This window comes from Cydia strobilella, chromosome 10, assembly GCF_947568885.1.
Source record: "Cydia strobilella chromosome 10, ilCydStro3.1, whole genome shotgun sequence".
In the NCBI taxonomy this organism is placed as follows: domain Eukaryota; kingdom Metazoa; phylum Arthropoda; class Insecta; order Lepidoptera; family Tortricidae; genus Cydia; species Cydia strobilella.
The window spans coordinates 956,735-982,404 of NC_086050.1; the positions used below are offsets into that span (position 1 = coordinate 956,735).

Genomic DNA, 25,670 nt, shown 5'->3' on the forward strand with positions numbered 1-25,670 from the left:
ACCAAGTAGGAGCCTGAACGGGGATCGCACCCTCTGTCACGTAGACGCCGCCCCAAGTCTCTAACCAACCTCTTTGCCTCCGAACACCACGGTTTGAAAATTAAATAATGAATCAATCTATATATATTTATTTCAGACCAAATAACAGTCCATATTTGTTAGTTAAGTCTAGTTAAACCTACTTATATCTATGTTAGTTTATCCTAATCCTTCCTAATAATAACTTATTTACAATGTTGGTACTTTGGAGCATGCAACGACACCCAATGTCGTTTAAAAGAGTTATCTAGTCTCTCCTATTGCCGCTAAGAAACTGTTGGTGCTGCCTCGCACGCGACACATCTGGGAGGCTACTCGTTTGCGCATTATAGAACGATAGTGATAGCGATAGTGACCTAAAAAGCGGGAACAAACTATTTTGTCGAGTACGAAACTTAGGTACTCGTACGTGCAGATCCCGTGTGAAAAAAAAAACAATCTAAATATGATCGTTTATTGTTCACATTGCTGGCGAGAACTTTTTGTAAACACGGCCAAAATAACAAAAACTCGCTCATCACTAGGTACTCGCTTCTCGCAGAAATGTATGTCTGTAGTTTGGCGGCTTTTTCGTCCTCTAAAGAAGATACTTTACCTACCTAGTCTTTCGGCTAAAATAACCATCTAGACGACGGGACAGTCTGACAGGTCAGTTTCTATTAGGTATTGTTTTTTTTTTATATCATGTACGAAATGTATCTCTAATTTCTTACCTGTACGTAACTTTCTTCAGGGTTGACGATCACGTAGGGTGCTATCTTCTTGGGAGCCCAGAGTTCGTCATCTTGCCTCTCAAATTTGGGATTGGTCGAAAAGTTGAACGGCTCGCAGTCGGGAATCGTCAGCTCTGACTGGATTTCTTCCATTATATCTGCACATAGGTACCAATATAATGTTAGCTTAATCACCACTTGAGACTTCTCATTGAACCGATACTTTTGTATATAAATATCGGTACTTTTTAGGGTTCCGACCCAAAGGGTAAAAACTGTCTGTCTGTCTGTCTGTCACCAAGCTGTATCTCATGAACCGTGATAGCTAGACAGTTAAATTTTCACAAATGATGTATGTCTTTTGCCGCTATAACAAAAAATACTAAAAATTATGGAACCCTCGGTGCGCGAGTCCGACTCGCACTTGGCCGGTTTTTTGTATATTCGCAATACCCTTAAAGACCGGTAGAAAAAGTACAAACTACAAAATCAATTAAGTAGTTTAACTTTTGAAGCATCACACGAGAGAGTCTATAGGCATTTCACGCGAATGTCGCTTACGAAATTATTTTGCTCGTGAAGTCTTCACGGTGAAGATACTGCCAATTGGTGAGCCAAGTCATGAAATATTTCCAGATCAAATAACCCTTTCTTTCAAACTGATCTGACTGATTTTTTCAGTTCAAACTGATCTTGTAAACGCAACACACACGAGATACGTCAATCCTTGTGTGGGCGTAGATGCTGCCGAGTGTGGTACACGCATTTTTTTGACGTGATTTATCTCTACTTACCTACAACAGTATGCACGGTGGTAGCAGCAAGATGGACTTCAATCTCCGAAACCTTAACGTTCACCTTCACTCCTTCCTCAATGTTCTTGAAGCTCTTTGAGAACTCGAGATCACACGGCTTTAGCACTATTTGAGGTGGTACGTTCTTCAGTTTAGACTGGAGTTTGGACATTATTTGGAGACCTGGGAAATGTGGTTATCTATGAGTGTGTGAAAGTTTGTTAGGTCGGAGTCTGGAGACCTGTCTTAACATAACACCTAATGAAAGTTTGTAAGTGCGAATTTTTAGATTTTTGTTGCTTAGATAGATTTAATTAGATGTTTGGCACGTAGATAACTAATTTGACAATTAATTTAACAATTCAAAATTAAAATTTTTTATCAATGTTATTTAAAAAAATATATTTTATTTTTATATTTTGTAACGTGATAAAATATGGGTTTTTATACCTGAAATAAATGTTTTTTTTTTATAACCCAGAATAAGACATGACACGTTTTATCCCGAACTGTTCCTTTTATGGATGTCCATTACTGAGACTCAAGTACTACGGCATAAGGGAAAAGCAGTGAACGAAATCAGGTGCTAACACTAGCTGAGTAATAAATTTCCTTCAGTCTATAAAAGCGAATTTAGAGAACTGAGATAATTAACTGTTTAAAATATGCAAAATTTTACCAGTGTCATCAAAACTTAAATATATGTTAGCTCTAAATAACCATGGCAGCCAAGAACATCTAGAATTCGCTAATCATAGTCATGACACCAGGGCACTTTCCGCGGATAAATACGTAGTACCTAGAGTGTCAAATTACTACGGTAATAGGACACTTAGCAAACGTATACCCTATTTACTAAACACTTTGCCCGGGGACATAGTCTTGGAAGCCAAAAAAACTAGTTTTAAAAATCGCTTAAAAATGTCCTCGATGCGCTATAAGCTATTGTCTTCCTTATAGAGCATCCTGGATATACCTACTTACTTAAACTATATTTTCATGTAACTATTAGATTATGTAACTCCAAATTGTGTTATGTTACTTAATATATACCTAATTATAGAACTTTGTGTAAAAAGAGATTTATACTTGACTCCACAGTCAAACTAATTACAGTTTTGTGGAGCTTTGTTAAATTGTAGATTTAATATTTGATTATAATAAATAAAATAAATAATAATAATGAGTAATTTTAGAAAAAAAAAAGAATATTATATCTACAGAACTTACCTGCTAATGAAACCACGAAGTTATCAGTACTTGAATGGCTCGAATAGTCAATAATTAATTCAGTACGAAGCAGCAGAGCGTGGCCCTCAGACTTGCCCTGATCAGTAAAGAACATCAGTTCCGGCTGACGGAATTGTATGGAGATGGATAGCCCGGGAGATTCTTCAGGTGCTGATGTAGCTGGCGACAGAAAAACAATTTTAGATATGGCAACGTTATTTTAATGTCTTAGCCGTATTCTGCGAAGTAAACTTTCACTACGAAACAAAGCCCGTAAGCGCGAAAAATAATTGGCATTGTACATTTTGATACATCAGATGTCAATGTTTTCTATGAGAAAGAGCAATTTTTCACAGTTTCAGGGTTGGTCCCATCAGGGCCGGATTTAGGGGAGGGTAACCGGGGCTCCACAAAAGAGGTGCCCCTACAATAGAGACAATTGGAAAATAATTTGGGGCCTCCACTCCTTTGTTGCCCCGAGGCCTCCAGACCTCTAAATCCGGCACTGGGTCCCATATTAAAAGAGGATCAGTATTCACTGAGTAGGTATGGCCAGAGATAAAAGGATTATTGATGTAAGATATGTAAAAGTCTAAGATAAATGCGTGCTTCGAATTCAGCGGTTAAGTGTAGGTGTATCCGAAAGTTGACATTGGACAAACCCATGTGGCACCTTACATCACCCTCACATCGGCATCTTTTTCAAATGTCAAACTCGGAGGCACGGTCTTTTCTATGTTTTACACTTAATTAATCTTTGGTAAGTATGTATGTCTAGAGGGAAATTGTGATTTGTAACAGTAGATTTGATGGAATTGAAATAGACTTCAAAATTGAATATATTAAACGGAAAAAATAAAAGAGTATGGTCAGATGGTCACCTGCAGAATAATAACCGCTGGTAGAATCACTAGAACTAGGGAACCTGGCAGGCCGATTATTGTTGCCTTTTGCATGTTCACCGATGTAGCCGTGGTTGACAACACCGCCTTCCATGCTTCTTTCACCTTCAAGAAATTTCTCATGAATTAATTTAAGTATCCCGTAATATTTAAAAAAAAAAACTATTTATTGAATTTTCTTAAACAAATACAATAAAATAAAATAAAAACCTATTTAAAACCTTGGCACTGGATAAAATATAGCTTGAGAGGTCATTCTTAGGACTGATAGAAAATGAGACTGTTTTACTTTAGCACCTTCTAAATATTTTTTTACGGATCCCTTAGTTTGACATAATTATTAAAAGTCATAATGTAATGATTGTCAGATTACCATTAGTCATATTTCAGGATTTTCGTAAGGTTATCCTATAGATAGGTTAGGTTGTGTTTGTTTTATGACAATCCTGAAAAGTTATGCGTTTCTGAGATTAATCAAATTATGACTAACGAAAATGCGGACAAACAATACATTAAGACTTAAAATTTTATGGGAAACAATAGACACACTTTTTTTGTACCTACTGTACAATTGTAATAACAAGAAATCATTTTCAAAACGCGCACCTCTCTCCAACACCTACGATCGCAAGATTACTATTAGTAGATCTGGGCGTAGGTGTTTGGAGGAAGAGTCATGAAGTTCATGACTTGTCCCTATAGCTCCTAATCATTCGTGTCTCCTGTAAAAGAAATACTTATTAAAATGCAAGGGTTTCCTTCGGAATCCTTAATATGTCCTAAGCATTTTTACCATAACGATCAATATTCCTAATATTATATTACGACAAAAAAAAGGCCATTCGTTAATAGAGACACCAAGATTAGGGCATACGAGTTAGGACAACATTATGACAAACAATATTAGATAATGCAAAAATAGGAGAAAAAACTTTAGGGATTCCGATATAAGTCTGAAATATGCAACGCAACATTACCTGGCGCAGCTTCCAAGAGCGCTCGACAGAGAGCCATTAAGAACGGGACAGACAAGTTGATACGCGTCCTGTCCACTCTGACGTCACAGCTGGTGCCCCTCGCCCCCGTCATGCGCACGGCGGCGTCGATGAGCGGCGGGCGCCACACGGAGATGGCCGAGGACGTGGAGGCGCGGCTCGAGTAGCATTGAGATTGGAATATTCTGCAGCAAATAACACGGCAGCTGTATGTACAACTTCAGCATAAGTACAATAAAAATCCTCTTTATTGCACAACCTCAGAATAAATGTACGTACATGGAAACACATAAGTACTGTTGATGATTAAAAATTGTTATACTAGATATTATAGCAATTTCGTCCCACGGTTCTAATTATCTCTCTCTCTCTCTCTCTCTAGTACTATCTCTTAGTTTCTTTACGTCCCAGTCCGGTTCATTGACAGTTTGATTGCCTGCCCTAAAACTAATATTAGTCAGAATTTATTTCTGAGTTTTTTGGTTTGTTCGATTTTAAAACAAATCAAATTTAACCCTATTTTCTAACACAATAGCGATAACTTTACTTGATAGAGGTTATAGCAACACAATTGGTGCCGTGACCAGGATTCGTTTATTTTAATTTATAAATTACATACCCCACACAATTGGTGCCGTGACCAGGATTCGTTTATTTTAATTTATAAATTACATACCCCACACAATTGGTGCCGTGACCAGGATTCGTTTATTTTAATTTACACATACCTTGTTTTGGATCAAAAATGTTGTCATCGTCAATTTAAATTAATAAATATACCATTACAACGACGCATCGAGACGGAGACGGAATATATGTTGATTAACTTACTTCTCTATAATAATTCCAGAATCTGGCCTTATATCCTCAACCAGCAAACTCTGTAAGCTAGCTCTCATCTCCGCGCTGCTATCAGAGAAGAAGTCCAGCTGTACTGCCGCCTCTCCAGCAGTCAGCTTGGCCAGTCCATGGTTCAAATCTCGGACCGGAGAAGATAGCACTTCGTCCATGTCGGAGAACAGCTTCAGTTCTATGCCTTCCAGTGTGAATCTGGTGACAGATATCGTTTTAAGTACTTCAGCTTTAACAGTTAGATATATTGTAGAATTAAAACTGCACGAGGCCATGCGCTTGGCGAGGAACAGAACCCTATGGAGGAACCTGGCCCCGTAGACAACATGTCAATCGCTAACGCTCCGTAGCGAACGAAACGCAACTGTCACTGTCACACTAATATGGAAGAGTGATAGAGAGACACAAAGCGATTCGATGGCGAAACGCAAGCGATTGTCACCTTGGCTAGGCCGTCTGGTCTTCAGCAGAAGGACATGACGTCACGATCCTCACTATTGAGGGACCGACTGAAGAAGATATTGTAGACAACTATACACATAACAAGGTTTCAAAGATAACGTGGACAACACAGACAGTCAGTTTGTGTGTCAATTAAATTTCGTAGACATAAATAGTAAAAAACGTCAGCAATTTTTTTATAGGTTTGTCTAGACGTCTGTTTTGACAAGCAGTGTCAGCGCCAAATCAAAAATGGGTATTAAGGTGACGTTCGGATGTCAAGTGCAAGCATTATGGATACAGCGCCCGCGTCAAGGCCACAGTAGTCATATCACAACAGTAATTCAGCTGCAGTTGACATCCGAACGTCACATTTACGTATACCGATCTCTAGAAATATGTTTAAGTTACCTGACGACAGCCTCCTTTCTTATCGGCTCGCCTTGTGCGAAGAAAGCCTGTAACTTCTTGACGGATGCATCACTTGGTTGCGTTTCTACTGGCGAGCTTGGGATGATGCTATCTGTAAATAAAAATGAAAAAAGTTAATTAGGTTAAACATTACACCATGGTAGAGTGTACTCGATCCCATGGCACCCCCACAAATGGCATGGAGGATGAAACGCAGGAGTGGGTTTAGTGGGTAGGGCCAGGTTCTCCCTCCCCTCTCGTCTGGCGAGAGGGGACAGGAGCGGCGAGTCCCACCCCCCCCCCCCCTCCGCCCCCAGCAAAGGCCTTCTCGCGGCCGGGGGGACGGTGCGTATTCGCCCACTCCGTGAAAAAAAAAAGGTTAAACATTACACAGTTTGAATGGATTTAGATCCTCTTTGTAAGTAAATATACATATGTATACATGTATTAGAAGAACCCGCAATGTAACAAGTAGGTATTTTTATATATTATGAGTGTGTCATAAAAGGACGGCAACCACGTCGGTGGCAAACAAGCATACGGCCCGCCTGATGGTAAGCAGTCACCGTAGCCTATTAACGCCTGCAACTCCAGAGGTGTTACATGCGCGTTGCCGACCCTTTAAAAACCTGGGCTGATTGCTAGCTGGGCTATAGATAGATTTAGGGTCCCGCTTCAGGAAAATTTGTTTCGTGTAACAGCAGCAGAAGCCTCTTTTTAACTTATTTGCTTAAAAAGTTCTAATTTCAAACTTCTGAGAAACAGACGTCAGTAACCGTTTCATAAGTAGGTGATAACATGGTGACGTGAGCATCACATAAAAAAAGTTTTCAGTGTGACGCGCTATGTTGCTGGCAGGAGACGGCTCGTTTCTGATAGGAGACAGCTCGTTTTATGAAGGAGACGTGTCGTTTTAAGCAGGAAACGAAGCGTTTGAAGTACTTACCAATATATCTGGCCTCGCTCAAATTATCATAATAGAAGATCTCGGTGGCTTGCATACTGTTGTTTGAGATGGCTCAATTTAGGCAGGAGACGAGTCGTTTTTGGTAAGAGACAGCTTTTATTTGGTGGGAAATAGAGCTTTTGAAATCCTTTATGGAGATTTAGTCTTCAACTTACCGATATATCTGGCCTCGCTTAAATTGTCAGTCCAAACAGCCCACAGCGTAGCCAGATCCTTATGTCCCAGGTTCATAACCACCGTGTCCATAGTGACGTGGGCGTCACATAATAGAAGATCTCGGTGGCTCGCACTCTGTTGCTGGCAGGAGACGGCTCGTTTCTGATAGGAGACAGCTCGTTTTTTGATGGAGACGTGTCGTTTTAAGCAGGAAACAAAGCGTTTGAAGTCCCAGCACGAGATTCAATCTTCAACTTACCAATATACCTGGCCTCGCTCAAATTGTCAGTTCAAACAGCCTGCAACGTAGCTAGATCCTTATGTCCCAGGTTCATAACCACCGTGTCCCTAGTGACGTGGGCGTCACATAATAGAAGATCTCGGTGGCTTGCATACTGTTGTTTGAGATGGCTCAATTTAGGCAGAAGACGAGTCGTTTTTAGTAAGAGACAGCTTTTATTTGGTGGGAAATAGAGCTTTTGAAATCCTTTATGGAGATTTAGTCTTCAACTTACCGATATATCTGACCTCGCTTAAATTGTCAGTCCAAACAGCCCGCAGCGTAGCCAGATCTTTATGTCCCAGGTTCATAACCACCGTGTCCATAGTGACGTGGGCGTCACATAATAGAAGATCTCGGTGGCTCGCACTCTGTTGCTGGTAGGAGACTGCACGTTTTAAGTCGCAGCGGAGAGAGACCGGCTCGAGGATTGGTTCCTGTGTAAACATATAAAGTCAAATGAAAGTGTATTCCTATTTTACTATTGACTTACTCGTCTATAGGCAGACAAGACATAAAACAAGTATTATGCATGTATGGACAATAACACTTTTTAAACGGAGGGGTGCCGGAATGTCTTGAGTTTCTTATGTGGCCGTTAGAATTTGCTTAAATTTTAACTTGTCGACTTGTGTGAGATTGTAATTTATTTTTCATTTCTCATGCTCTGAAAGAGGGTCATTGTTGTTCTAAAAGGTGTGCAGAAGATGGTACGTTTCTGTACGATACTTTTGCCTAGATTGTTAATTGAAAGTACCCTCAAGAAATACTATTTAAAAAAATACTGCGTCACGTTTAAAAAAAACACATGCATTTTACTTTCCTCGTATTCGAAATGAAAAGTAAAGTGTTTAACTCGGGTGAAAGGCATCATTTCACCCTCGGACTATTGGCGCTCTCACTGCGTTCGATCGCCAAACTGCCTCGGCTGAATGCTTTTCATCCCTTGGTTAACAATCTATTATATTTACTTGCACTTCCAGTGTCCCGGCGAGGCTCATTACAGCGCGTGACAACGTGACATTAGTCAGCGTGACAAGTATATTGTCTATCACCGGGCTCTGTAAAGGACTTGACGCGTCCCGTGTTACTTGCTTGAAGAAGTTCTCTATCTGAAGATCACCTAAAAAAAGTATTTTTTTTATCATCTGTAGCCGTAAACATCTTACGAGTAAATATCAATCAATCAATACATTTATTTCATGTAACCAAGACACATTTTATTAGTAACACTTACAAAACTAAGGGGTTAGTAGGTAGGTTACAGCTAGATTTAAAACATAATAGAAATTACAACATGATAATATATCGATAACGTCGAATTGAAAAAAAAAAAACAGGATTACTGGTGCGAAAAGTTACGTGAACATTTTCATACGTTATTTAAACGCAATCATTACACATGTGTATAAAATAAAAAATAAAAAGAAGTTTTTATTCTTACCCATGTTCAGGACGAGTAAGTTAGGCGAAGATGGTTTCTGAGGCAACAATAGTACAGGCGCGTGGAGCTGAAAATGAACACATAAATAGTACACATACATTATACAAACATTATGAACCCGGGACCCGGGTATGTCCTTAAACTACGTCCAAAAGAGAGGTATGGGCACTGTGAATGACATCTCGCTTTGTGTGGTAGGGCACAGGACAGCGGATGTCATTCCAGATCTAGAGCAGAGCCCAACTGGGGAAGTACCTCCACCTTACAAAAAACCGCAGCCAAATAACACTAGACCCTACTCATAGTGTTGTGTTCCTGCCGGTGAGTAAGGTTGCCAGAGCTCGAGGGAGAGGAGTGTTAGGGTCGGCAACGCGCATGTAATGTAACTCCTCTGGAGTTGCAGGCGTACATAGGCTATGGAGACTGCTTAACATCAGGTGGGCCGTTGTTTGCCACCGACGTAGTATAAAAAAAAAATACATTGTACAGAGAGAGAGAGGAAAACCTTTCAGAAGATGGGAGGATGATCTGGTAAGACAGCTGGCAAAACCTGGAATAGACTGGCACAGAAGAGAGAAGAATGAAAAATGTTGGGGGAGGCATTTGCCAAAGGGCACACAGAATTAGCAATAGAAAATAATTAAACAAACGATACCACATATTCTGATAAAAGGCTATAAAATAAAAATACATTGTACAAAAAGGTGTTAGGGTGTTTGAAGTGAAAATGTTTTTGGCCTTTGTCACCTCTACCTAATTTATATAGGTACGGGTCCCGGGTTATACCTACGCATTTTGTAAATGTACCTTTCTCATGGACGAAGTGACGGAGATGGAAGATTTATGGTTGGAAACGGTGTGTTTTTAGTAGGAGACTGCTCGTTTTTGGTGGGAGACCGTGCGTTTCAGATCACAGTGACGTGTATAGTAATGTAATAAGTTCCTAATAGTTTCTATTTGGTACTTATCCGTCACAAAACACTTGATTTTAAGGAAATCTTACCTCTATAACAAGATTTATCCGCGCACTCCAGGTCCGAATGCCACGCGCTTGTCGCTCGGCGGCTTTCTCTGCTGCTACCGCCGCCTCCGTGGCCACACTGGATGGTATTAGAGGTTCCAGGAATTGCTGAAAGCACAAAAATATTTCAAATTGCTTTTTAAGTTTCAATGATTGTGTTAGATGTGAATAATTTTAATCTAACCTCCTCCCTTTGTGGTCATCCATTAATTACATCACACGTTTAGGGGGGAGGGGGTCAAGAACATGTGATATGTTGTGACAAGGGGGAGGGGGGAGTCACAAACTTTGTGACGTCACTTTAACTTTATTGGCTGTACGGTTAAAAACAAGTTTTTAAAACGATAATCGTTTTTAATCGTTTAATTTTGTTTCCTAATCTGTTTTGGGTTATAAAATTACTAATATTTCTTTTTTTGTCAGAAATATTTAGATAAAATAGTAATAGGTACTTAATTCGGTTTGCCGATTTCATTGAAAAAATGTGACGTCACACCAGGGGGGGAGGGGTTTGCCAAATGTGACCAAGTGTGACAATGAGGGGGGAGGGGTAAAAAAACCTCGAAATTCGTGTGACTTTTTTTTTCCACCACGACCACGACCACGAACCACGTCGGTGCCAATCAAGCATAAGGCCCAGTTACCGTATCCTATGACGTAATTATCGGATGAACCCTTTGACCAAAAACGTCGATTGACGCACAGATGATGTAGGTATTTTTGTTCCCGCTATCGTATCGTATCGTAATCGTTTATTGCAGACAAATAGTCCATATTATGTACCTACACACTATTTACAAGTAGAATTAAAAATAATTAAAAATAATCAATCACAAAATTCATAAACCAAGTCAAATAATATAAATAAACGAACAATTATATCATAAAAAAAAAAAAAAATTAAATAAAAATTGAAATAAAAATTAAAAGGATTAAAGTTCAAATATTTTAAAATTACAAATCAAAATTTATAAGCATATACTAATTCTTCCGATAATTTTGAAATTTTGAAAATTAAAACTATAAGTATAAAATTCAATAAATTAAAATCTTATATATATATATATATATATATACTATATATATATAAGATTTTAATTACGCTATAACAACACATACTAAAAACAGAATAAAATAAATATTTAAGTGATTTTTTTGCCGTTTGTTGCGTAATGGTGGTGTACGCAACCATTCGTGTGCGAGTCCTTAAAGTCCGAGTTTTTTAAACTCTCACCTGCAATTGATGTAAAGCACAGTTCAGCAACACCAGTTGCACTCTTCCGAGATGGATCCTCAGCTCCCCGTGAGACTTCAATTCTTGTCGTCCGTAATAACGCGGTGCGGCACGAACGTATTTCAACTCGAGCACTCTGTCTTCATCCGGCCACATTAGCTAAAAATGTAAAAAGCATTTAGAATAAATTGAATAAAACCCAGAAACATAATAGGCAAAAAATTACCCCCCCCCCCCCCTTTATCTCCGAAACTACTGGGTCTGAAATTTTGAAATGAAAAAAATACTCAAAATAGTTCTTTACCTATAGATCACAGGAAAACCTATTAGAAATGTGAGTCAAGCTTTAGAAATGTGAGTCGGACTTAATTACTTAGTTTTTGATCCGACCCCTACGGGTTTTTTAAGACAATTCACTCATGTTTTACATAAAAAATGCATCGTTAAAAATTATGTAAAGTACGGAACCCTTGGAACGTGAGTCCGACTCGCACTTGGCCGGTTTTTATATAGTATCAATTAGCCACTACAAAAAACCAAAATATAAATAAAGCGGTGTTATAACACTTGGTCGGACTAAATCTTAGAGGATATAACCAAATGGAGACGCCTTGTCTGTAATTTTCTGTACAAAACAGTCTGCCGATTTTTGCGGCGGAGGGGCACGTCAAATGTATACGTAACGTAAAAATAGCCATGTCAGATAAACGCCAGTCCATACAATATGTATGACCATTGGTCATAGAGTTTCGACAGAAACACAAAAGCTGTCACTCGGACGCCACGTCACCGAACTGTCAAAACTGAAATTGAACTTTATGCACATGCGCGTAGGTCTATGTTGCTCTGTGGTCTTTGACCGATGAATCCGTCTTTGGCGTTGGACCTGCGGTGCCGATTTAACATCATTGGCGTCCTAAAGGTTAATGGCTACTCCGTTTGGTTATATCCTCCAAGGGTTAAATGGGACAATTCAAAAAGCATACAAAATTGTACATTACATACCTTAGGATACAACGTAGCACCAGCTAAGTCATCTAGATGAGCAGAGGCGAGGAACAACTTGAATATCATTCTGTCGTTGGCGCGGAACACGCAGTCACTCTCCAGACCACATATTCTCAGTTCTAACAACGCGCCGTGTTGGTGACTCAGCTTTATTGAGGCTGAAGAAACCCTGTGAGAAGAAGACATGCCGATAGAGTCAGTATAAGCACATAATAAATAATAGTACTACCGTACAGAACGGAAACTTCCTACAAAACCGAATTTTGACAGCGGTTCAGAGTCGAATCATGCTATCCCTTTCTAATATAATGCAGTATCCCTTTCGGCTATTTAGGGTTGTCAAAATTCAAGTCATTATCTTATCTGTGGTCGTGAACGCAAAGGGACTTCAAGTTGTGCCAACCCTAATAATAGCTCGGAGCAATGCTGAGTCGGAGCCGAGTTTGCCCGAAGCGAGGAGTTTCGCTACCCTGGTACAAGATATAGTTCGTAGATTTCAAACAGTCCCCTTTCGGCTTATCCTTTGTCTATTGTTAAATGAAACCGCACGTGCTACTTCTAGCATAAAAAAATGGTATGGCCGTTTTAACCGGTTATTCAATTACCACTCTATGGAGATTGCAATAAGGTTTAAAATGAACTAATGGGAAAACATATTCCTTAGCTGTGTGGTCTTTGCGGTTACTGAGTGCCGGCAAGTCGAACGCTACAGAACCAGTCTAAAATGTGTCATCGATATGCGTAACAAAGGCGCGTTATCGGAGAGCGCACTTACACTGGTTTTTTTAGCGTTGGACTAGCCCGCGCTCGCCACGATGCACGAACCAGGTAAGGGACAGGGCCGGATTGCGATTAAAACATTTTGATGGATTCATGACAAGTATGTATTTACATATTTAAAACAAACAATAATAACATTTTTTTACTAATCAGTTAAATAATAACATTAGGTAATAATCCGTTTTACAAATAATCAACTATTAAAATATTCCTCTCTAATGTTACAGACTAAAAACTAAAACTATATTTAACAAAATTAATACATATATGCCCTTTTTAAACAATATCGGCTTTTTTACAATATATAGGTAGGTATTACAGACAAATTTTTAATAAACTAAAATAACGTTTTTTTATACAATGTAAATAATAAACAACCACCCCTCTGTCATAATTAATGTGACAGAAGATTCCTAAGATGAAGAGACTAGTTAAAAAAAGTAGTCGTGATTTTTGTTATTTATTAATTGAATATATCTACATCTTTATTTATATTGTACCAATGCATGTTTATTTATATCTTTAGTTAGTAATTTATATTTTATGTGTGTATAACTCATTACTGTTTGGCTGGTTGTTTATTATTTACATTGTATAAAAAAACGTTATTTTAGTTTATTAAAAATTTGTCTGTAATACCTATATATTGTAAAAAAGCCGATATTGTTTAAAAAGGGCATATATGTATTAATTTTGTTAAATATAGTTTTAGTTTTTAGTCTGTAACATTAGAGAGGAATATTTTAATAGTTGATTATTTGTAAAACGGATTATTACCTAATGTTATTATTCAACTGATTAGTAAAAAAATGTTATTATTGTTTGTTTTAAATATGTAAATACATACTTGTCATGAATCCATCAAAATGTTTTAATCGCAATCCGTCCCTGTCCTTTACCTGGTTCGTGCATCGTGGCGAGCGCGGGCTAGTCCAACGCTAAAAAAACCAGTGTAAGTGCGCTCTCCGATAACGCGCCTTTGTTACGCATATCGATGACACATTTTAGACTGGTTCTGTAGCGTTCGACTTGCCGGCACTCAGTAACCGCAAAGACCACACAGCTAAGGAATATGTTTTCCCATTAGTTCATTTTAAACCTTATTGCAATCTCCATAGAGTGGTAATTGAATAACCGGTTAAAACGGCCATACCATTTTTTTATGCTAGTAAGTAGCACGTGCGTTTTCATTTAACAATAGACAAAGGATAAGCCGAAAGGGGACTGTTTGAAATCTACGAACTTTACAAGACATTTATTGATAAAAGTTAATGTTAATGGTATAAGCTAACAACGCCCCCGACTCTGACGTAACAAAGTGAGATTGTGTCATTTTAGACGTCATATTTCTCATTCAATTCAATTTCCAAAATTCCGTTGCATTACTGGCTATGTATAAAAAATATTAATATCAAAATAGATTTTAATCGATCGGTCATTTCAGTAGGTAGGTGAACACCCAGAATGTACTTCAAACTTAAAAGTTTAGGAATTTAACTCGAACTCTCGCTCTCGCTCTTTTCATATTAATCTGACGTTTCTGGTGACACTTTCACACTGTCACTACTAAATATTAGTAACTAAGATAGCTTAGTTTTGTGATATCGTTTTATTAAAAACATCGGGGTCAGGTCAAACACCAATGATATATAACTAGATACGATTAGGTTATACTCATACATAAGGAGCACAAAACATAGTTCCATATTTAGCGAGTAGCGCGCAATCGCTTTAATAAACATTGGGTCAGACATTAGAGATCTTGGTCACTGTTTTTTTTCCGTATATGACATTTACTTCAAGATAACGGCACTTATATAGACTAAAATATTTTTTTGTGGTATCGCGGCAGATAAAGTTGTGAGTACAGTCACGCTCCGTGATTGTTATGCGATTTAGGGTTCTAGCTAAATTGGACATTCCATAGCAGAAGTATTGCCAACCAATTTACCTAGGACCCTAAATGGCAATAATCGCGGAGTGTGATGGTACCTAACAGAGTAGCTGAATTTGGTGGCACCGGAAGGCACAGGCGGGTCTGCTTCAGGTTGCATCAGGTAGTCCCAGAGAGATTTGGTCTTCGGTAACAGGGCTTTCTTCAGGTTCAGCTCGTGTCGAGTTTGGATTCTGTACGACAGAAATTTTAAATGCATTATTTTTAAAAAACCGGACAAGTGCGAGCTGGACTCGCCCACCGAGGGTTCCGTACTTTTAATAACAAAACTTCCGTGAGACAAAGACATATTAAATATATGCGCAGGCTGCGCCGGTCCGTCACCGCCAACGCAAGCTCCTGATGACACTCCTCGGTACGGAGTGAAACATGTCGAGCGTTTTTCTACTTAAAATACGTGAGTAACCCGTTATTAATATATTTAATATGGTTCCGTACTTTTTAGTATTTGTTGTTATAACGGCAACAGAAATACGTCATCTGTGAAAATTTCAACTGTCTAGTTATCACGGTTCATGAGATACAGCCTGGTGACAGACAGACGGACAGTGGAGTCTTAGTAATAGGGTCCCGTTTTTACCCTTTGGGTACGGAACCCTAAAAAAGAATAGGTTATATGACTTTTAAAAAGTCTGAAAAAGATAATGACTGACACGTGGAAAGTCCTAATGATATACATTATTTTTAAAAGACAAGCAATTGAACATTCGCTCACGTATGTAGTAAGTTCCGTCACTTCGGGTAGTAATCGAAATATCTGTCTAAATCTAAATGAAAAAAAAAATTGAAACTTTTTACAAACCGGGTCCTTATCTCAGCCCAGACGGACAGTGGCCAGCTAAAGTTCCTTTAACCTCGTAAGGCCCCATGTGCATTACAATGCACACCCTGTTTCAATCTAATTCGAACCTTTTAAAAACTAAATTAGGGTAGCATTTCTTTTGTTTCATCGTTTTCTAAAGCAAACTAAAGTCACCCTAATCTACTATGCAACAAGGTTCAAATTAAAAACAGGGAAACTTTGTATGGTGGGCCTTACGAGGTTAAGGTCAATAAAATGTCGCCGGTGTTACTAAATCGTTGCTAAAGTCACTAAACTCGCTGTTTTAATAGTTTTTTTAAACTACTGGCATTTCAATTTGAAGACATACTTACTCATCATAAATACAGTGCAGATAGTGTACCATGGACTTAAGTCCCTGTGCGTTGAGGGCCATAGCAATAGGCCCCGTATCACCCACTAAGCTCTGCTCCACGCTGTGGAAGTGGCTACGGAAATCTGGGCAGTCGGCACGAACCTGGATGAAATTAACTGGATTACTTTTGTCATCTTAAATGTTAATATATTTTTTCCTTTTTTATTGTGATTGACATCTGTATATACAATTTATAGGTTAGTTTTGTCAAAGATAGATATAACTCCGTAATAGATGGATACAGTCTAAGAAAAAAACGTGCCTCGAAAATCAAGAAAATTTGATTCTCGTTCAGAGGGCGCCACTAGCTTTGGCCTACTGTCGAATAGATGGCGTTCACGGTTTCGTTTGTTATTTAACAATTTTAACGCATATCAGTGAAAGAACATGGGTCAAAATCATTAAAATAATTAATGCAAATAAAAAAAACATTTATCCATATTTAAATACATTTTATCGTATTTTTATAAATATTTATTTTTAGTTTTAAAGTTGTCGACAGATGGCAGTGAATTTACTGGGGTTACAAAATTTACTATGACAGTACCGCTCTAGTATAAGTTACTCTATGGTTTTGTCATATTGAAAAAGATATCGTTATCTATAGTGGGATACATGGGATAAGAATGTTCGTACACAGCTTCGCTCTCAGTATAAATCTAAAGCCATTAATAAAGGACATGAAAAGCCACCGATTTGACCCGCATACCTACCTAATGTTTAGTTGAGGTTCTGTTTCATAGGTCTTCGTTTAATCCAAACCGAATGTGACACTAACGGCGTATCTGTTTATTAGGGTATTTCTTATGTAAAAAAAAACATATCTGATGACAACGTAAAACTTCTTTAAAACTAAAAAATCTCGGTTTAAATGTAACAACATAAAAAGTAGGTGTCACGCGAAAATGGAAAACTACCCGAATGATAAGCCAGCATGTACCTTCCTGTACAGTAGATTGAGCAGTTCCCCTGAACTGCTGAGCAGCAGCACGTCTCCTGCTTCAGTATGTTCAAGCAATGATGCCTGTTAACAAAATAATAGTATTAGAAAGAAAGAAGAAGAAAGAAAGAAAATACATTTATTTAACGCCACAAAAGATTACATAATTATTATATGGAAAAGGGAACATACAGACAAAAAAAACATTGGACGCTAAAATAGGACCCCCCTCAGCATAATGCCGCGGTAATCCGTGGCGCTGGGTTTCAGTGGGGACCTGACTTAAAACTATGAGTTGGTGGCGACACATACGCCAACGACACAAAAAAAACAGACAAAAAAGTAACTAACTACCACAAAAATCTATACATATTAAACAACAAAAGAGAAAATTTATGTGTATAGATTAGTTTTATATATATATATAATAGTATAATATAATTATACACCTAATAGTATTAAGCAAACGCGGATCGAACCGCGCGAACTCGCCAACTATTACATAAGTCAAAGAGGTTTACAATAGTGGCATGCTGGCAAAAGTTGTATGAATATTTAAAGTGAATAAAAAATAATAATAATAATAATAATAATAATAATAATGGTCGTGCCACGCTCTATTGGGATCGATCTATCATCACTGACAGGACTATTGTAGCCAATAAGCCTGACATTGTGATAATAGATCGATCGCAGCGCCGGGCCGTGCTCGTCGACATCACCATCCCCCATGATGAGAATCTCGTGAAAGCCGAGAAGGACAAGTCCAGTAAGTACCTAGACTTGGCTCACGAGATAACCGCCATGTGGGATGTTGATTCGACGATCATTGTCCCGATAGTCGTTTCAGCGAACGGTCTCATAGCGAAGAGTCTCGACCAACACCTTGAGAGACTCTCGCTAGGTGGTTGGATCAAGGGTCAGATGCAGAAGGCGGTGATCTTGGACACGGCGCGGATAGTCCGCCGGTTCCTCTCTCTGCGGCCCTGACCACCGGCAGCTTGGGCCCTGCCCCGCTGCTGGTTAGGTTTTTTTATAATTTGTTTATATGTATTTTGTATTGTTTTGTAAGTGTTTTTATATTTTACTTTTATATGCATATTATAAAAAACCTAGCATAAGAAAAAGAATAAATAAAGAGAATAATAATAATAAATAAAAAAACACGACTTGACATGAGCCAACAGGTAAAGTAGAATTGTGTCGTAATACAGTAATGTTAAGTGAAACTCGTGGTTTCTAAACGACAAAGGTACGGCTATCATAAACTCTTCGATATTCATGTTGCACCTTCGTAAATAATAGGATATTCTCCTCCTAGTCAAATCAGTTTCTTTTTTAGAACTAACTGTCAAAACGATTTTCTAATATGGAATTTAAGAAACATTACACAATGACGTCACGGTCAACTCACCTACTTTTATATTTCTATCCGATTTATTAAATAGAACTTTTGTTTAAAAATAACTGCTATCTATGTTTTTCTAATAATTATCTGGTGCTTTATTTCATGCATGGTGTGAAATAATTTATTTTAAATACAGTAAAATACCCTATTGAGTATTAGCGATAAATAGCGCGCTAACGAAGTCTTGCGCCGGAACCCAAGTCTCATTTTGGATTGCTGAACCAACGGAGGTACAGTTAAGTTATTCGTACAGTTATTGCACCGTAATAACATCCACTTACAGTCAGATAAATAGGTACCTATATATGTTGCCAGGCAGAGTGATGGCAGGTGGACCAAAATGTTGACGGATTGGTGGCCGATTTTCAGATGGCTCGTTGGGTGATTGACGTTCAAAAATCGCGGTGCACTTTTGGATGAGATTAGCCCAGGACCGGGATAAGTGGCGTACACGAAGAGAGGCCTATGCTCAGCAGTGGGCGACTGAAGGCTAAACGATGATGATGATGATGATAAAATATATACCTAGATATAAGTCAAAACATTTGTGTATTAAACAAGAACTAAGTACCTGAGTGACACACAACTGTACGGCGGGCCCGTATTGCATCAGAGCCACGTCCAGGCAGACCTTGCTGATGCTTAGCAGGACGTAGGGACGGTCCTTGTCTTCCCTTGTAGAGCGGGAGAGGTTTATCACGATCTCACCTGCATGGAAAGGGGTCATCCATTAATTACATCACACGTTTAGGGGAAGGGAGGGGGTCAAGAACATGTGATATGTTGTGACAAGGGGAAGAGGGGGGTTATAGATGCAATATAGGTTTTTTGTTGGATGTCAAAAATCAGACTATGACAGAAATCGTATGTAGAAAACAGGAAGAAAAACTCATAGATCAATAAAAGGTTGGGGACAAAAGGCTAAATTAAATATATCAGAGTACACCTCCATATCTTCGTCACTATGCTCAGATGAAATGAACACTTAAATTCTATTCTTGCACGGATAGGATGGTTGCGTTTTTATCATCTATCGTCCTATGCGTCACGTACAAACTTGTCATAACGTGACGAGTACAATGTCGGACAATAACGTGCGATCATAGGCAAGGAACTATATCGATGGCAAGGAAGGTAAATGTTGGTCAACTCACCAACGACAAATCTCAGCAAGGTATTTATATTGTTACTTGGCGAAACGTTATCATCAAAACCAGGCAAGTCCACAGAACGAGCGTACACTTCCATATCTTCGTCACTATGTTCAGATGATATGAACACTTGTTTGGATTCTTGGAAGCCTAGTTTCGCGCCGGCTCGGTCGAATGTTGATTCTGGTACCCTGATTAAATAAAACAAAAATAAGTACCTATATATATTTTGCTGATCCGCAAAATATAGATTAATATGAATTTCTGCAAAAAAGTAAAAGCGTAAGAGATAGTATTGTATAAACATTTTACAAATATGAACATGTGAAATGTAAAAAAATCTATCAAGTTTAGAGTTTTGTTTAAAACAAAATCAACTACAAAAGAACCATGCTTTAACACAGACAAGGAAATAAGTGATGCACTGAATGAAACCATATATTTTATTTAATAACTGGATTATTACGTTTTAGCACTTGATAAAGTAATTACACAGGAGATTCAGTGTCTTTAACTGTCGAAATTTCAGCTTAGGTGTTAATGACTATAAACAATACTTTAAAAATATAATACAATATAGAAAAAACTTACTTGTTTCTACTCAAATAAGCAGCCACAATCTTCTGACGCAGTCTAACCAATTCGCCATGGCCTGGGTCACATGGTACCTGAAATAATAGATACAAAATAACCGAAAAATCCTAAACATGGCATTTAACACTCAGCGGACTGAGCACGGTAGCGTTTTTATCGCCTGTCACTATGCCTGTCACGTTCTAACAAGTATGTAAGTGCGAAAGTGACAGGCATAGTGACAGGTGATAAAAACTACTAAATTGACCTACTTTTATATTATACACATAGATTTAAGATTAGATCCCTAACTATGCATGTAATATTGCTATGCCCCCACAGGGTCTATGTGGAACTACCAAGAATTTGTAATACCTATAAAATCATGGTTGCAATAAATAAATATGAAATATGAAAATGCAACCATGCTGAAACCGCTGGACCATTATCATGGCTAAGGCTAAACAACACTCTCAGACAGCTAAACACGGCCTTTTGATAAGTCTCACGACCATTACGAATTGCAGATTATGCCCTTGGGTCTACTGAACTCCCCCACCATACTTTTTCGCACGACTCTTTGATGAGGTACGTTGAATGTGTAATAATAGAATGATGTCCCAGTTTCAACTTTCTTTACCTTATCCTTCATCATCGCCGTCATCTCTGGCCCTTCAAGCTCCTCAGCATAATCACCAGAGTCCATGAATGAAACGGGAACAGTGTTCGGCACGGGCACAGGTAAGTTGTCCAGGAAATCCTGTAGGGAGGCGATGGTGCGCTGAGATAGGTTCAGTTTCACGCTTGAGAGGGATATGTTCAGTTTGTATCTGAGGACAAGATAATTCAAAAAGGTATAATTATATGTAGGTAGGTAGTGTATAACATTAACCAATAATATCGTGGCTCTGACTGTATACCGATACATGTGTCAGTCACACACACCTCAACTGTGGATGCGTCAACCACCGTTAGTTTTGTCATGTATAGGTAGTTTTCACACTTTATAGTTTAGACTATTAAAGTCTAGTAATGTTATACTGATTGTCTAATGTCATTGAACAGGACTACAGGTAGTTATTTGACAAAAAAATATTAAATGGAAGCAAAAACGAACGAAACCCAAAGATTTCCACAACTGTATGATACATACCTGTAAATATCTCATTAGAAAACAAAGTTCTCATAAAATGTTATAACGTACTACGCATATAAGTTATTGCAGCTGTTCCAAGGCACTACAATGTGGGGTAAAACAATAATAAATCAAGATATAAAATACCTTGGTAGTAGTTTGTAATCCTTCTTAATGCTGTTAGAGAAGACAACCTGAGCCTTCATACGCGGTACCAGATGGAGTTCCGAGTCAGTTTGGCGTCGTGCCTCGCGCCAGGATTCAACGCTTTCGCAGAATAGAACCTGACAGAAAAAATGTTGTAAATTAACCTACAAAACTTTACTTTGCTAGAATAACATGTGTGATAATGTCCCCATTAGCACTCCCGGCTCATGTTTTTTTTTTTAATTCTAACCTATTTCGAATGGTAAACGCTCGATAGTCAGGATTACGATATTTATCATGCGTGTACTGCAAATCCTGCCAGGTCGGCCAGGCAACGTCGCCAACGTCATAGAGTGGCAACGCCGCACGCAACGTATTTGTACACGACATTTGTGACACACACATACGTAAAATTGATGAAAAAATTACGTTGATTTATGTATGATTTCTGTATGAAACAAAGTTTTTCTATTAATTTAGCGCAAACGAATATTCGAAAGTAGATAAATGAGCAAATATTTGTGTAGTAATAGTGTGTAGTGCCTTAATTAAAGCAGATTGAATTTTGTATGAAAATCGAACCACCTTAAAGCAAATTTTGAAACGACGGTCCAGGAGCCATGACACAAAATGCTCGATAAATATTATGCCAATTTTCTTAAAACTAGCCTATTAGCAAGGTACACAGTATAAACCGCTAAAGTAACCAAATACTTATATTTTTTCTTTAAATATTTCTTTGTAGTTTCATATGTATGTAAAATGTATAATTTTGGTGCAATAAAGAATATTTACTTACTTACTTAATATTGCAATAAGTTTTTGGTATCATAGAAATAAAAATGTGTAATAAAATAAAACCTCAAGGTTGTCTAAGAAGTGTAAATACATGGTAGAAGTCGCTAGGGCGCCTCCCTAAGGCGCATATGGTGGGAATATTCGCTGTCCTCGAATGGGATCTCGGTAGCTCAGTTGGCAGAGCATGGACTAGTGATCCAGTCGCGGGTTCGAGGCCCGCCCGAGACGGTGAATTTTTCTACTTTTAATTTATTTCTAAGCGGAATAAAAATGTGTTAAAGTATGTTTGGGAATCTAAATCACTGTCACTATCTTTTGGTTCGGGCAATACTTACCTGACAAGAGCACTCAGCATGAAGCCTATCATACAGCCTCTCTTCTAGCTCCATACACGTAGCGTCTTCCAGCGCCAAGTTCGAAGGTTGAAGGTCGGACTTAATGATGATGCGGCTGACATCCACCACCATTAGTTTACCAGTTCTGGAAGAAATAGAAGGTTAATGGTTAAGAGCTATCCAAAATGACTAACTTGGTAGATTTACTTCACTCCGTTTCGTGAAGAAATAGAAGGATATGTTGGGGATAGGGTAAGTGAAGTTGACCCAAACTGGCCAGGATTGAAGTAAGTGGGAAAATATGATTCGAGCCGGAGAGTGACAGGATGATAAGAATAAGGAAAATAATTTGGTATCTAGTTTTTTTATAAGTTTAGATTCAAAGCGCAAATTGTGTGTCACGCGCGAAAATAAATTTGTTGCAAAATCATCTTTCAGAACTAAAAAACTCGGATGAAACTGCCTTACACCAGTAAATGTTATTTTATGTTAGCTACAGTATGGGGTTCTTCAAAAAAGGAGTGTACAAATACATAAAAGCTAGGCCCTACTTGCTCCTTGGTACTTACTTGGTAGCACTTCCATATTCCGGAACAATAATACATGGGCCTTTGACATCAATATTGACATGAAACATTTTCTTCCTGCTCACAGCATACGCGAGAACAGATCGTCCCACAACCGCTGCTTTGTCAGCGGCGTGTGATAGCTCTTCGAATAGTTCTGCAGATGTCATTGAGTGAGTTTGGAAGAAGTTTATCAGCTCGGTGAAGGCGTGCTGTTGAAGAATAAGACACTGATGAAACTAGGATTTTACATTGCAATTTGATATTTTTTTCTACCATTAGCCTACTTATTATTATACGACATCAATAAATTAAAATAATAACTATTAATAATAAACTGACAAATCAATTCAATTAATCATTTACCAATATAATTATTTTTGACGATATATTCTTAGATTTAGTTTTAAGATTTGCGGTCATTTATTTTATTTTAATTTAAATTGATTACTAATAAGTAAATGTAATTAGCCTAGAATAATATTACTATTGTGTGCCCTTACAGGGTGTCATGATCTGACTTTATATTATGTAACACCTATTATGTACATGACAATACAATAAATAAATGATAAATAAATGAATAGTCAATTAAAGACAGGCAAGAAATGACCTGACAACTAAAGCGCGAGGCAAACTCGCGCTTTGTATAGTTTGTAAATTTGACACCTGGGGCCCAGTTCTCGAACGGTATTAGGCTAATATTATTAGTGTGTAGCCATGGTAACCCATACGATTTGACAGTTCGTGGACTAATAATATTAGTCTAATACCATTCGAGAAATGGCCCCCTGGGGCCCGTTTAAAAAGCTTGTAGCTTGTAATACATGTGGAAGTGCCTTTTTGACAGCTTTTGTTAGAAAGGAACTTCCACTTGTATTACAAGTTACAAGCCTTTGATAAACGCACCCCAGATGTATATATAGATGGCGATGTACGGCTGCATTAATAATTGTTATTTGACAATTTAATTAACACAAAATGTAAATGTAGGTAACTGCCTTGGGTCTTATGAGACTATATTAAAAACGTCCTTGAAAGGAGTAGGACAATAAGATGACGGACAAATAAAATAATAAAGTTTGTGAGTTCATATTACACTTACTTCTACACTTCGACAGGTTTCAACCAGCAGCATCTCGTAATCAGATTCTTCTGGATTCTTATTTATATTCAACGCGAATAAATTCATACTAGTAGCAACACACTTAACTGACCACTGATGTACCTTATGTCCTTGCAATAAGATTCACAAATTGTCATTTAACGTAGGAGACCTCGCCGTTAGTAGCATTAAAACAATGGACAGACAAACATGAACTCACCTCCACATAAGTCACTTCAACCGGTTCCAACAAGCAACATAACCCGTAATCAGATTCTTCTGGATTCTTCTCTATATCCAAAACGAGTAAACACTCTTAACTTACCACCGATGTACCTTATGTCCTTGCAATAAGATTCACAATTTGTCGTTCAACGTACACCTCTTTGCCGTTGGTAGCATTATAACAATAGACATGAACTCACCTCCACGTAAGTGACTTCAACCGGTTCCAGCAAGCAACACAACCCGTAATCCGCCTCGCTACTCGCTGGATTCTTCTCTATATCCAAAGCTAGTAGATTCGTACTGGTGGGTGACCCTTTTTCAGCAGTAAGGAGAGGTACTAGTTCACCGTCGGAGGAAAGCCCTTCCATGACTATGCTTTCTGCTCGGGCTGAGAGCTGGAAGAAATAACTTGTTGTTAAGTGAGACACTTTTATAGGGTATTTGACTACTATAGTCAAATCAGTTTCTTTTTTCGAACTGTCAAAACGATTTTGCTTCTATGGAATTCATATGAAACACTAGCATGTGACGTCACAATCAAATTACCTACTCTTTATAGTTTTATACGGGTTTTAAAATAGAAATTCTGTCTAAAGATAATTGCTGTCTACGTTTCTCTATTAATCTTCTGGTGCTTTATTCATGCATGGTGTAAAATAATTTATTTTAAATACAGTCAAATACCCTATTAAAGAGGAAGACTCTTGTGCCGTGCAAATATGTCTATCTGTCTTATATATTTGACACTTAAAAAAGGAAGGGAAAAAATCCAAATGAAACAGCTTATAAGGTATGAAAATTAAGGTACGTTAATTAAGGCATTCAGTTTATAAGGCACACAAACAATTATATATATTCAAATATTTA

The 25,670-nt window shown here is 38.1% G+C and overlaps 1 protein-coding gene across 1 annotated transcript in view; it reads right to left on the reverse strand.

The window, feature by feature from the left end:
• LOC134744900 (intermembrane lipid transfer protein VPS13A-like) overlaps positions 1–25,670 on the reverse strand; it is a 73,514-nt gene that overhangs the window by 37,165 nt on the left and 10,679 nt on the right. The window contains exons 10-33 of the mRNA XM_063678848.1: positions 25,001–25,198; positions 23,474–23,682; positions 22,905–23,049; positions 21,772–21,908; positions 21,130–21,319; positions 20,508–20,584; positions 19,920–20,107; positions 19,309–19,473; positions 17,358–17,410; positions 16,377–16,519; positions 15,260–15,394; positions 12,485–12,656; positions 11,480–11,638; positions 10,228–10,353; positions 9,225–9,291; positions 8,752–8,903; positions 8,016–8,217; positions 6,378–6,489; positions 5,505–5,723; positions 4,656–4,858; positions 3,658–3,783; positions 2,777–2,956; positions 1,547–1,729; positions 753–910 (exon numbers count right to left, since the gene is read on the reverse strand). Of these exons, the coding sequence (XP_063534918.1) occupies positions 753–910; positions 1,547–1,729; positions 2,777–2,956; positions 3,658–3,783; positions 4,656–4,858; positions 5,505–5,723; positions 6,378–6,489; positions 8,016–8,217; positions 8,752–8,903; positions 9,225–9,291; positions 10,228–10,353; positions 11,480–11,638; positions 12,485–12,656; positions 15,260–15,394; positions 16,377–16,519; positions 17,358–17,410; positions 19,309–19,473; positions 19,920–20,107; positions 20,508–20,584; positions 21,130–21,319; positions 21,772–21,908; positions 22,905–23,049; positions 23,474–23,682; positions 25,001–25,198 (3,699 nt within the window). The remainder of the gene's footprint in view (positions 1–752; positions 911–1,546; positions 1,730–2,776; positions 2,957–3,657; positions 3,784–4,655; positions 4,859–5,504; positions 5,724–6,377; positions 6,490–8,015; positions 8,218–8,751; positions 8,904–9,224; positions 9,292–10,227; positions 10,354–11,479; positions 11,639–12,484; positions 12,657–15,259; positions 15,395–16,376; positions 16,520–17,357; positions 17,411–19,308; positions 19,474–19,919; positions 20,108–20,507; positions 20,585–21,129; positions 21,320–21,771; positions 21,909–22,904; positions 23,050–23,473; positions 23,683–25,000; positions 25,199–25,670) is intronic.